General features: G+C 54.7%; 2 protein-coding genes and 1 long non-coding RNA gene across 5 annotated transcripts; 2 read left to right on the top strand and 1 right to left on the bottom strand.

The window, feature by feature from the left end:
* Window positions 1-248: 248 nt before the first annotated feature.
* ENDOG (endonuclease G) lies at window positions 249-3,552 on the top strand. Its single transcript, XM_019728786.3, has 3 exons — window positions 249-764; window positions 1,922-2,031; window positions 3,201-3,552. The coding sequence occupies exons 1-3, from the start codon at window positions 249-251 to the stop codon at window positions 3,481-3,483; spliced, it is 909 nt and encodes a 302-aa protein (XP_019584345.2). The 3' UTR covers window positions 3,484-3,552.
* On the bottom strand, window positions 2,924-10,168 carry SPOUT1 (SPOUT domain containing methyltransferase 1). Of its 3 annotated transcripts, none has more exons than XM_019728780.3 (12): window positions 10,093-10,168; window positions 9,473-9,518; window positions 9,086-9,211; window positions 7,424-7,583; window positions 7,133-7,222; window positions 6,971-7,020; window positions 6,683-6,813; window positions 5,669-5,741; window positions 5,463-5,561; window positions 4,908-5,010; window positions 4,593-4,740; window positions 2,924-3,701 (listed from the first exon to the last, which is right to left on the bottom strand). In XM_019728780.3, exons 1-12 carry the CDS (start codon window positions 10,126-10,128, stop codon window positions 3,609-3,611), a joined length of 1,155 nt encoding a protein of 384 aa, XP_019584339.1. In that variant the 5' UTR covers window positions 10,129-10,168; the 3' UTR covers window positions 2,924-3,608. The 3 variants fall into 3 exon arrangements, with proteins under 3 accessions (XP_019584339.1, XP_019584340.1, XP_019584338.2); XM_019728781.3 differs by having other exon boundaries at window positions 9,086-9,278; window positions 10,093-10,154; XM_019728779.3 differs by lacking the exon at window positions 10,093-10,168 and adding an exon at window positions 9,866-9,995 and having other exon boundaries at window positions 9,086-9,278.
* On the top strand, window positions 5,017-11,335 carry LOC148754945 (uncharacterized). Its single transcript, XR_016019223.1, has 2 exons — window positions 5,017-6,122; window positions 9,221-11,335. It is a non-coding gene; the product is annotated as an uncharacterized LOC148754945 (long non-coding RNA).
* The last annotated feature ends 951 nt before the right edge of the window (window positions 11,336-12,286 follow it).

Genomic DNA, 12,286 nt, shown 5'->3' with positions numbered 1-12,286 from the left:
CTGGAGGTCCGCTCCGAGCGTGTTACCGATTACCTCTTCGTTGGATGCCCAAGCTTTTCGGATCCTTTGTGAGTGAAAGGGAGGGAGCTTGCAGCTGCCCACACCCGCGCCCGGCCCCATCCCCGCGGGGGGCGCTTCAGGCCGGCGCGGTCCCTTTAAGAGCCTCGAGGGTCAGACTCGGGAGACCGCGGCGTTCTGTTGTCCCGCCCGGCCGCCCTCCATTCGAGTAGCGGTCGCGCTCCCCAGTCATGCGGGCGCTACGAGCCGGCCTGACCCTGGCGCTGGGCGCAGGGTTGGGCGCAGCTGCGGAAGGCTGGCGGCGGCAGCGGGCGGAAGCATGGCCGGCGCCGGGGCTGCTGGGCCGGTTGCCAGTGCTGCCCGTGGCGGCGGCGGCCGAACTGCCTGCCGTGCCTGTCGTACCCGGGGTCCCGGCGGGCGGCGGCTCCGGTGAGCTAGCCAAGTACGGGCTGCCGGGGCTGGCACAGCTCAAGAGCCGCGAGTCCTACGTGCTGTGCTACGACCCGCGCACCCGAGGCGCGCTCTGGGTGGTGGAGCAGCTGCGCCACGAGCGGCTCCGCGGCGACGGCGACCGGCGCTCATGCGACTTCCGCGAGGACGACTCCGTACACGCGTACCACCGCGCCACTAACGCCGACTACCGCGGTAGCGGCTTTGACCGCGGCCACCTGGCCGCCGCCGCCAACCACCGCTGGAGCCAGAAGGCCATGGACGACACGTTCTACCTGAGCAACGTCGCGCCCCAGGTAGCGCCAGCGTCCCCGGCCCGGTGGCAGAAGGCGAGGCCAGCCCCTCACCTCTCGGAGCCCTGGTTTGCTCCTCTTCAGAATGGGGAGGCTGCCGAGCGCGCGCGCTAAGTCACGTGCTTGCTAATCACACCGCGCTCCCTAATTGGGAGGGATGGAGCACTGGCTTGGAGCATCCACTTCGCAGTCTGACCCTGATGCCCCCTGGGCTTCTTTCCTCACCTGTAAAATGGGGATATTACTGTCATTCACCTACATTTTGCAGTAGCGCTGAGAAACTGAAGACCTGGTGCATATAAAAGTACTGAGCACACTGGCCCACAGCAAGCATTTGATAAGTATTATTTATAATGAGGGAACAGGATCAGAGAGGCAAAATGACTGGCCCAGTGTCACACATCGGGAGGACACCCGGGCAGTCTGTCTAGAGGACCGTGAGCTTTCAGACACTGTCCTACCCTGCCTTCTAGGAGTAAAAGGAAAGGCACATGCTGGCACTCGGCTATTAGTAGCAGTCACTGTGCACCTTGAGCAGGCTGCCCGACTTCTAGCCCTGTTCCCACCAGGGCCTGGCACCCACTGGATGAAGATTGATGTGGGGCCCTGGGTGAACCCGGTGAGGTCTGAGCCAGTGACCCTCTCCTAGCGGTACAATCGCCTACACATTTGACTAGACACTGTACTGAGGACCAGGGAACTCAAGTGATGGAGTCTGGAGCTGGGCTCTGCATGTGGTTCAGAGGGAGGGGTAAGGGGGGAGGATAAGAGAGATGATTGGGAGAGCTAGCCTTCCCATGAGCCCCTGGGGGTAGGGGCAGGGGCAGGGGCAGGGGCAGTCCTGTTTCTCTTTGAAAGGGGGTAAGATGCACTGCTTCCCTTAGGCTCTTTGGAGCTGGCAAACGACTTTGAGACCTGGGGTGCTTGCTAGTCCTTCTAGGTGGGGGTAGGCTAGCACCCTCTTGAGCTCTGAGCTTCACCCTCGTGGCCAGATGGCCTAAAGGAGTGTCATTCATTCCTTGAACCAGTTTCTTCCTCATGCTTGTCACCCACCCCCTGCTGGAATCTCCTGGCTTTGTGCCAGTGACATCCCTCAAGGCCTGTGGCAGCCCCATAGGGGAAAGGTTCCAGCCAGTTTCTGAGCCCCTCTCTCCTACCAGGTGCCCCATCTCAACCAGAATGCCTGGAACAACCTGGAGAAGTACAGCCGGAGCTTGACCCGCTCCTACCAAAACGTCTATGTCTGCACAGGGCCGCTCTTCCTCCCCAGGTAAGGCTAGAACTGGGGGGCCTAGGGACGCCAGGGCCTCCCACTCACACCACCCAAGCTTGTCGCAGGCTCTGGATCAACACGGCCAGGTCACTAGTCACCTGGTTTCTTGGCAAGTCTATCCATTCCCTGCCTCAGGCCCCTGAATTCCACTTCCACAGCCAGGGACCTTCAGGATACTCACCCAGACCATGCCTCCTGCCCATGGGCCCCAGGCCCAGTCTGCCCTTGCTCCTCTCCTGCATCACCTCTTGCCATACCACCCAACCAACCCTGCACCAGGTTCTTGCCTTCAGTCTTCTCTGCATGGAGCAACCCTCCTTTGCTGTCTCCCAGAGCCAGGGTTTGACCTCCACCTTCCTGACCCTGAGCCTTCACTCCTGTCTCTCTGCAGCCCCCTTCCCAGGTAGAAGGGATGGAGCATCCTCTGGGCATGCTCAGTGATTTTCAGGCTGGCTGAAGGCTGGGATGAGGGAAGCCATGGGTGGCGAAGCAGCTGGCTCTGGAGTCTAGGCTGGGATGGGATGCAAGCACTATCACCAGGTCTCTCGGTGCTGTGGGCAAATGACCTCTATACCCTCTCCCCCGAAAGGGGAGAATACCCGTTACCTACCCTGTGGTTGTTTAGGGGCCAGAGTGGATGGTGGATGTCACCATAAGGGCTCAGCGCGGGCTGGCGGAGGCCCTGCTGAGCCTGAGTGAGCCAGTGCCTCCTACGGCCTGCCCAAGTGGAGCAGGCTGCTGGCGGTTAGCCCGGAAGTCACCCCACAGCATCTCGGCACTTGCTATGCAGGTGCTGGGAATCCAGCTGTCACAGCCGGCCCACTGGGTGCCCACCCTCCACAGGGAGGGACAGGTAGTCATCATGTGTCTGCATGGATGAATGTGAATATATAGGCCAGATTCTTTCAGCATTTATTGTCACCACCCACTGCCTGACCCAGTGTTGGGCACGAGGACAACAGGGTAAGGGAGTCTCTGCCCTGCAGGGAGCCCCAGGCTCCTGGGGGGGCCAAGAAGGGCAGATGCCTCATGCTGAGGGGGTGGTCCTGCAGGTTGACTCAAGCTGGAGGTCAGGTCAGGGAGTGCTTCCTGGAGGTGATAGCCTTGGGTCTGACCAGACTCGCTGGGAGCCCTGAAACGCCACGTGTGCCTGGGTTTGCCTGCAGGACAGAGGCTGACGGGAAGTCCTACGTGAAGTACCAGGTAATCGGCAAGAACCACGTGGCAGTGCCCACCCACTTCTTCAAGGTGCTGATCCTGGAGGCAGCAGGTGGGCAAATCGAACTCCGCTCCTATGTGATGCCCAACGCGCCTGTGGATGAGGCAATCCCACTGGAGCGCTTCCTGGTGCCCATCGAGAGTATTGAGCGGGCCTCAGGACTGCTCTTTGTGCCAAACATCCTGGCACGGGCGGGCAGCCTCAAGGCCATCACTGCAGGTAGCAAGTGAGGGCGGCAGCCCAGCCAGTCTGAGGGTGTGGGGCTGGGTCACATTAAAGGCGGTTATTTTTGGAGACAAGTCTTGGCTGTGTTTGTCCCAGGTGACCCTCAGGAACCTCTGGCTTTACCGCTTCTTCAGTCTTGGGCCTGACAGAAACTTCCACTGGGCTGGGCACCCGCCTGGGTGAGGCCAGGCTGCAGGGCAGCCAGGGAGATGAGGATGGCTTCCTGGAAGAGAAGTACAGCAACAGGCTGGGGCCTGGGGAGGCTGGCAGGTGCCCCAGCTCCCAGCCTGTCCTCAGCGCCCGACTGCGCACGACCCGTCTCTCGTGACATGCTGCCCTCAGCAGGGCCCTGAAGCGCTATGGCCAGGCCCAGCATGCTCCTGCCAATCTGCCACTGGCTGGCTGCATGCCCTGCCACAGAAGGGCATCACCTCCCTGCCCCTCAGTCTCCCCTCTGTAAAATGGGAATGATCGGGGGTAATGGGAATACCTGCCTGTCAGGGTCAGGGGAGGTGACAGGCAGGAACTTCTCAGCCCTTGGTATAGGTATTGGATGGGTACGCTGGCAGGCTTGCAGCCCCAGGCCCCAGCAAGGCCCTCAGGGACAGGTGGACTGGGGGAGTCCACCTGTTTAGTCTGATGGAAGCAACAGAGCCTCCCCCAGCAAAATGTCCACAGGCACGGCGTTCTGTGCTGAGCTAGGGGTGAGACCAGGGTCTTTGGATGCCCAGGACTAAGGCGCTCAGCTGCATCTGGGCCCCCAAGGAGAGGGCTGCCCTGCCCACCACGGTCACACAGGAAGTGGAACACCAAGCGTACAGCAAAATAAACGGAAGCCCAGAGAAGGGGGGGGGGGTCTCCTGGGTCATCCAGCCTGGGAGCAGCTGGATGGGCACCGGCACCTGGGAGCCTTAATTCCCAGGTCACTTATCCTGTCTGGGCCATTAGTCTGTGGTGGTGAGGTCCAGGGGGTAAGGAGACTGTCTCAGGGCAGCCTTGGGCAGGAGGTGACAGGGAGAGAGCTGTAGCTCCCCTTGGCCAGACCCCGAAGCCCTCGCTGGTGGCTAATCCTCGGGAACAGCAGACTGGAGGCGGGGGAGGCAGGCGGGCTCACCTCTGTGCGGATGGTGCGGCTGCCCTGGCTGGGGCAAGTGTTGACATACAGATCGAAGAGGACACTGGGTTCAGCCACCTCCAGGTTGGGGTCAGCATCCACTGCAGCTTCCAGCCCATGGAGGCCTCCGAACACCACGAGAGCATGCCTGGCACCCACAGGTGGGGAATCATTGACTATTCATCAAGGCCACACTGAAAGCAGCCCCGAGCTCTCAGCACCCCGCATAGAGGCCCAGTCTGTACAGCTTTGCCCCCACCAGATTGGCTCCCTACCCTGTTCCCCCTTCTCCGGCCCATCCCAGGTTGTACCCACCTGAAACTGGGAAGCTGGGCGGAGGCCACATCTGAGCCTCGTTCTGATGTCCCGATGGTCAGGTCATACCCATCCTGGAAGGGGGCCTCAGCAAACACAGCACCTGGGGGAGAAGCCAGCTCAGTAGGGCTCTTGCTTTCCACAAGCCACAGCTGCTTGGCTGCGTCTGTGTATACTGGGTGGGGTGGGGTGTGGAGGAGAGGGGAACTCGGGTAAGGGAGCCACAGCCAGGCCGTCTGCTGTTCCCAGGAAGTCACGGATGATCAGGAAGAGACCACGCCTGTGCTAGACGGGGAAACAAAGCCAAAGGTGGGTAGGAACGAGCTTGGAAGATGTACTGCACCTCTGACTTATCTGGTCCTTTCGGTCCCGACTCCTACCCCCACAACAGACATTAATTGATCACGATACTTCTCAAAAGTCCTTCACAACGTTCCAGGCAGAACACTCGGGGAGACCAAGGCCCAGAGAAGGAAAGGCAATTGCCCAAGGACACACAGCACATTGGTAGAATAAGGACTAGGCTGTCTGTGTCCTCCCACACTGAGGACTTACTGAGGCAAGAGGCCAGTCGGACTGTGTAACCCCAGTAGAGACCAGCTTTGCTGCGAGGGTCCTGAGACGACACAACTTTTCCTAGGTAGGTCTTGCTTTCTGGAAGGGAGGCAGAGAGGTTGTGAAGACAGGGCGAGGGGACAAGCAAGTGGAAGGAGGAGGCTCTGAGCCCTCAGGCTGCCCAGGCTGCAGAAGCTTCCAGATACCTGGGAGCTGCTTCTGGTTTAGTCGCACGGTCACCCGAAGTCCAGGTTCCAAGTTCTTGTCAATCTTCACCTCCTAGGGAGAAGCCAGAAATCGGTGCTGTTGCCCACAGGACCAGCAGGGGTCACTGCTCTCCCAGACATGGGGGAACCTGTAGGGCCTGCAAGAGACCTAAGGGGTTCAGGGATCAACCTTAGTCCCTCTGGGCCAGACCTGCAAAACGACTACTACAAGACACTGGTCAAAAATGAATGCTCTGGGCCTGGCACAGAATAGGAAGTAAAGATTCCATGAGTAGATAAAACCCCACTTTTGTGCATTTTAGTGGCTATGCCACTTACTAGCTTACAGCAGTTGGAGGGGCTCACTTAACCTCTCTGAGCCTATTTCCTCATCTGTCTCACAGGAAACTTTCCACAAACAAGAGCTGTTACACGACACAGGAGCTGGCATGAAGTAAGTGTTTAATGCGTGGGAGCTGTGATGAATAACCATGGATATTTGTGTTTTGTGCCAATTTTGAACTCAAGATAGGGCACTGCACTTTTTTTCCCTTTTGAGGGTTTCTCATGCTTCTCCATTTACCTGCATCTGGGCCATTCTGGTCTACTTGTACCCAGTCATTTCTGGTCTGTTATTTTTGAGGAAAGGGGACCCCACACATTTACATGTCTGCCTCTGACTCTGGAGACTTGAGAGTAAATAGGTGGCAAATGAATGCTCCAATCCCTGCATGGCTCTGCATTACACTGCAGCAGCTCCAGAGTGACTTTGAACTTGGTTTTGCAAGGTTTTATTTTGTTTTTAGCATAAGGACCATCTTCTGTTGATTTGCTTTTTTTTAAAAAAAAAAGTAAATTTGCTCCTGCTTTATCTACTGAGTCCCGTTTTAGGCATTTCTCTGGGACCTGAGGGCAGAGATGCCTGGGTCGCAGACACCCCACTCACATGCCCTGCCTGCCCTCCATAGCCAGCGTGTGTCTGGGAAGTATGTCCTGACTCACTCCAATCCCTACCTTCTTCATGCCACAGTTGACAAAGGAGCCGTGGCCTGGCCGCGTGGGCCGATCCACCACGATGCCTTCTCGGAACTCGGATTCCTCATCCTGACGCATGTGGTGAGGGCTGTCCAGGGGGTTCAGGAGCCCTGTGGGTGAGGAGGGGTCAGGAGGAGTCTGGGAGGTGCAAAAGCACAAGGGGTGTGACAGGAACCCTGGACCAAGGTCCAGCTCTGCCACCGACCTGCTGCTTGCCACCAGGCACAGGCCTCGCCCTGAAATGGGGCTCAGGGTCCCCAGCCTCACCTGCAAACTGTAGATCCTGGTGCTTGGGAAAGAACGCCTTTCTTAGGTACCTAGTAAAGAACACAGATCTCAGGAAATTCCCAGGGAGGCCACCTCCTGTCTGACCCCCACCTCAACCTTCCCTCCCTCATGCTCAGGGAAGTCTGCCCTTCACCCCCTTACTGTGGACACTCCAGGTACTGTAAGATCCGGGCCAGCTGCACGCATGCCTGCCCCTTCTTGCCGACTCCCTTGAATTCCCCTTCCACAGTCCTGGAGAGAGAAAGATAGGGCTCAAGAGCCTACTGTGCTCCCGTCGAGAGCTCATCCACCCAGTCTGATCTTTGCAGTGCCTTGCTTTGCAACCCTACCCATCAGGGTTACAATGGGGGCATTTCAGGCAGGGTTCTCAGCCCAGGCAAGCCCAAGCCAATCCTGGCAGCCCCTCCCTTCTCCCTGAGGATGGCCCCTCACTTGGCATCTTGGCCCTCTTCATCAAACACCACAATCTCATCCACACAGAAGATGGTGCAGGCTCTGGCAATCTGGCCAGCCAGGTAGGTGCGAAGCTCGGGTGACTGGGCGTTGTCGAGAATGGAGCCCGGCAGGGCCACGCTCAAGGTGTAGGGCCGCCCTGGGCAGGGAAGGGGTGTTCATGGTCAGTCTAAGAGGCCAGGCCCACGTTCTCCCCTTTCCTCTGTCCCCAGGGCTCAGAGTTAGAGAATTTTCCTACTGGGAGGCACTTTGAGATTAGCAAACTAGATCCAATGCCCTTCTCTGGGCCTCAATGTCCCCGGGAGGAAAATGGACTCAGGGTCTCCAAGGCTCCTAGGAGCAGGGCAGATCACCAGGCAAGGCTGGGGAATGGTTAGAGGCACTGGCCTAGGTTCACATCCAGGCTCCACCCCTTACTGCCTCAGTTCTCCAGTTGTCAAATGGGGATAATGAGAGCTATTATTTATTATTCGTGCCTTTGATGTGTGCACAATTAACCAATAACCCTAGGAAGCAGGTACTACCATGATCCCCATCAAGAGGTGGGGAACCTGCAGACCAGAGAGGTCAAATACCTGGCCCAAGATCACACAAAAGGCAGGACAGCCGAGATATGGATTCAGGCCATTGGGCTCTAGAGGGACCACCACACTCCCTCCCAGTCATACAAATGGAGCCACATGAGCTAATGCCCATAAAGGGCTTCCCCAGTGTCTGAAACAGCTGACATGCTCAGTTGCTATCCCCATTGTAACCATCGTCACTGGTAACCACTGGTCTTACAGGGTGCCATCGGGCCCCTTGACTCTCTAGATCAGGGGTGTCAAAACTGCGGCCCGCAGGCCAACTGCAGTCCGCAATCCATTGTTAATTGGCCCGCAGCAAATTCCAAAAATATATTTGGTTTACTTAAATAAACCAGGCGAGGCAATACGTACTTCACCTCAAGTGAGTGGCCCAGCTGTTTGTGTATTTTACCGCATACCCTTGATAAAAAACGTTGAAAAAAGTTTGGACACCCCAGCTCTAGACCTTCAGGTCTGGCTGAGGAGAAAAGATACAATTTGTTAGGGCAGGTCCAAGGATGTACTGAAGTGGAAGCACATCTGGCACAGTGTGGGGTGAGAAAAGCCAGGTCCAGAAGCCCGCGGTTAAAGTGGTTGCACTTTTCTAAAACCGTATCTATACATCTCTTTACATGTGTTTACGTGAGTATAACCTATTGTCTGGAGAAACTTTCACTGCAATGTTTGCTGGGACTTTTCCTTTCTTCTTCATAGTTTTTTATTGTTTGGGGAGTTTTGTTCTAAGTATGGATTATTTAATGAGAAGAAGCACTCTCTTATTGTGAAATCAGAGTAATTAAATGAAAAATGAAATTAAAGCACACAGGAAGTGCTCAATTAAAAAAGTAAAAATAACTCACGATGATTTTTGAAGGCATAAAATTATGACATGTGATGCTTAACCTCCATAAGCTTGAAATCTACCTAAGTAGGAAGTAAGGACTCAGTTTTCCGGGTCTTTCCCACACTCCTGGCCTCAGTTTCTCCATCAGGATAAGATGTCTGAACCCAGTGGTCTCTGAGGTTCCTTCTAGATATGACATTCTCTGCCCGGCCCAGGACCCAGGCTGCTCACCTTGCTCTTCCTTCTGTGCAGCTGCCTCCTCCTCCTCCTGGCGCTTTGTCTGTTCCTCCTGCACCCGCTGCCGCTCCAGTTTTTTCATCAGCTTAAGATCTTTCCACTTCTTTTTCTCCTCTTTCTCTGGATTAGAGGACATCCCCGATTGGTGGAGTGGAGAGGAACTTGGAGCAGTCCAGGAGATGGTGCCCTTTCAGTGGGATCAGGGTTCCCACTCAGTAGGGAGTGCTGCTAGATGAGCAGCCAGAGCCTCCGGGAGCTTCTGACCCCTTCCTCCCATCTTGGGTGCTGTCCCCCCAGAGGGGACAAACTTCGTGGCTTTCTGGAGTGGCCTGGGGAAATGTGAGCACAGACACTGTCCTCCACCCCCAGCCCCTTACTTACTCTGTTTCTTCCATTTTCGCCACTCGACCCTTTGGCCGTGTTCACCCTGGAGGAGTGGGAAGAGATACAGCAGTGAGGCTAGATGGTCACACCTGAGAGGGGGTCTCGCTGCTGGGAACACTCAGCCACTGCTGCCCCAAAGAGAGAGTCAGGAGGGCCTGCTGTACCCCACTGCCTGGGACCAGGCCTGGCACATAGTAAGCACTCAATAATTGACTTAGTTTCCACTGGAGAGAAGAGGAAACTGAAGCTCGGGGAACAGGACCTACCCACTGTCGCCCTGGGAGTCAGAAGAGATACGCTATGCAAGGGCTCGGAATTGCGAGCACTATCGCACCTCCTGAATCCAGGCCTCGGCCAGAGCAGCCACAAAGGGCTCCGGCAGTGGGTTACCTGACGCTGTCCCGGCTGTGGCTCAGACCCCGGCTCCCACGTCCGGTTCTCATCCGGGCAGCGGGGCACGCGGCCAAGAGCATGCGACACCTTGGGGCTTCCGGTCTCGGATCAACAAGACGCAGGGAGAGGGAGGAGCGGCCTGACCGCACCACTGGTCCCTACGCGGCTGGTTCTCACGCCTCTACCCCCTGTGCAGCCCCGGGGTCCCACCTCCCGCCACCTACCGGGCCACAGGGCCGCTTCTTCACACGCTCCGCCATGTTAGCCGAACACCGTCGACCACGCCTTCCGGCCACACCTCCCCCGAGTCGCCCAATCGGAGGCAACGGCGCTCGGGGGCGTGGCCTAGGCTCCCAGCGGCTACCGGAGAGCGTGGATTGGGCTGGGCTTGGAGTTGAAGCACCCCGCGGAGGTGGGCGGGGCTCGTCCCCCGCCTGGGTGTCGGAGTTCCCGGCATATCGGTCTTGTCCTGGGATCCTCGGACAACTCGAGAGCTGCTCTCCTGCTCTGCACCGGGAGACACTCAAACCTCAGCTTGGTTTTGTACATGGGGACTCTGTGGCCCAGAGCTGGAAATGACCCAGATTCAGAGATGGAAATGACCATGGAAATAATTTAATCCAGTTCTCATAGATTCTTCATTTACTCTCTCTTTTAATTAACAGACTATTTTTTACAGCAGATTTAGGCTTAGTGAAAATTGAGCAGATAGTACGGAGAGCTTCCATTAACTCCTCTCCCCATTCCGTTATCCTATTGTTAACGTCTTGTGTACATTTCTCAACATTGATAAACCAGTATTGATAATTATTATTAACTAAAGTCCATAGTTTACGTTAGGGTTCACGCTTTGTGTTGTATATTCTATGGGTTTTGAAAAATGCATAATGTCATGTACCTACCACTACAGTATCACACAGAATAGTTTTACTGCCCTAAAAATCCTCTGTGCTCCCCCTACACCTTTCCAAACCCTTGGCAATCACTGATCTCTTTTACTGTCTCCATAGTTTTGCCTTTTCCAGAATGTTATATAGTTGGAATCAGTATGTAGCCTTTTCAGACTTCCGTCTTTCATTAAACAATATGCATTTAAGTTTCCTCCATGTCATCTCGTGGCTTGATAGCTAATTTATGTTTATTGCTGGATGCTATTCCTTTGTATGGATATGCTACAGTTTGCTTCTCCATTCACCTTTTCAAGGACATTTGTTTGCTTCCAGTTTGGGGCAATTATGAATAACGCTGCTATACACATTCATGTACAGGTTTGTGTGTGACTGAATTTTCAGCTCATTTGGGTAAATCGCTAGGAACCTGACTGCTGGATCCTGCAATACGACGATGTTTAGTTTTGTAAAGAACTTCCAAACTGTCTTCCAAAATGGCTGTACCATTTTTGCATTTCTGCCAGCAATGAGTGAAATATGCTTTCTTTTTAAATTAATAAATTTGAGAAAATTTTCATTCAATCAACAAATATTTATTGAGCAGGACCTATTTTGTGGCAGGAATTCCCTGTGCTAACCTCCAGGGACACAAAGGTAAGCAAAAACAAACACTGATCTGGAGCTTACAACCTAGTAGAGATTAATTTCTAAGTCAATATATGTGTTAATATTACAAGAGTTGTGTTATTTCGTCGTTCACCCCCTCCCCCATATGAAGGAGAAGGCAAAGTCATGTATGCTTCTAAGGGAAGGGCTACCATCTCCAGCTGCCTGAGGTTACTCAGTCTAAGATCTAGAACCTGTAGTCACAGATTTGAGTAATAGGCAGATTCTGGATTAGTTCATGAGCCATGGAACCGTTGGTCAGGGTGGTTCTACCCGGCAAATCTATGGGTTTACCCCATGGAGGACTTGCTTTACGATCAGGCTGTGTTGTACGGCAAGGGGCTCCAAAGCTGAGCCTCTGACCCGGTATTTTGTTTCACAGTCTTGACTTTGGAAGAGTGTTAGGAGTACTAAGTCAAGGTTTGGAAGGGGAGGGAGGTCAGTGTCCTACGTCATAGAACCAAATATCCTCCAACAGCAACTCTCTGACATTAAGTGTGTGTCCTACACTTCAATTCAGATAATAACCACATGGAGTTAGCTCAGACCCCATAGGTTAAGGGCTCCATTACACAAGACTGCCTCCCACTTCAGGTGCCAGGTGCAAGAGGGGTTCCCAGGCTACCCACACTTCTGCCTGGCTGACTATAAATTCGGGCATATCCACGATCCCTTTCAGGTTCAATAACTTGCTGAAATGATTCACAGCACTCAGGAAAGTGCTGCACTTACACCTTTTTTTTTAAAAAAAAACTTATGATTGCATTTTTTAAAAGATTTTATTGGGGAAGGGGAACAGGACATTATTGGGGAACAGTGTGTATTTCCAGGACTTTTCCAAGTCAAGTTGTTGTCCTTTCAA

This window comes from Rhinolophus sinicus, chromosome 16, assembly GCF_057876585.1.
Source record: "Rhinolophus sinicus isolate RSI-liver-muscle chromosome 16, RSI-T2T, whole genome shotgun sequence".
Classification (NCBI taxonomy): Eukaryota; Metazoa; Chordata; class Mammalia; order Chiroptera; family Rhinolophidae; genus Rhinolophus; species Rhinolophus sinicus.
The sequence above is the reverse complement of the archived record's forward strand: the minus strand, read 5'-3'. Positions and strand labels throughout refer to the sequence as shown.

Coding starts and splice junctions, on each gene's coding strand:
- SPOUT1 (XM_019728779.3), bottom strand. CDS start 9,948: ATGCTCTTGGCCGCGTGCCCCGCTGCCCGGATGAGAACCGGACGTGGG. Junction 7,584..9,085: donor TGCACAGAAGGAAGAGCAAG/GTGAGCAGCCTG, acceptor TTCCCTGCCCAG/GGCGGCCCTACACCTTGAGC. Junction 7,223..7,423: donor GAAGAGGGCCAAGATGCCAA/GTGAGGGGCCAT, acceptor TTCTCTCTCCAG/GACTGTGGAAGGGGAATTCA.
- ENDOG (XM_019728786.3), top strand. CDS start 249: ATGCGGGCGCTACGAGCCGGCCTGACCCTGGCGCTGGGCGCAGGGTTG. Junction 765..1,921: donor TGAGCAACGTCGCGCCCCAG/GTAGCGCCAGCG, acceptor CTCTCCTACCAG/GTGCCCCATCTCAACCAGAA. Junction 2,032..3,200: donor GGGCCGCTCTTCCTCCCCAG/GTAAGGCTAGAA, acceptor GTTTGCCTGCAG/GACAGAGGCTGACGGGAAGT.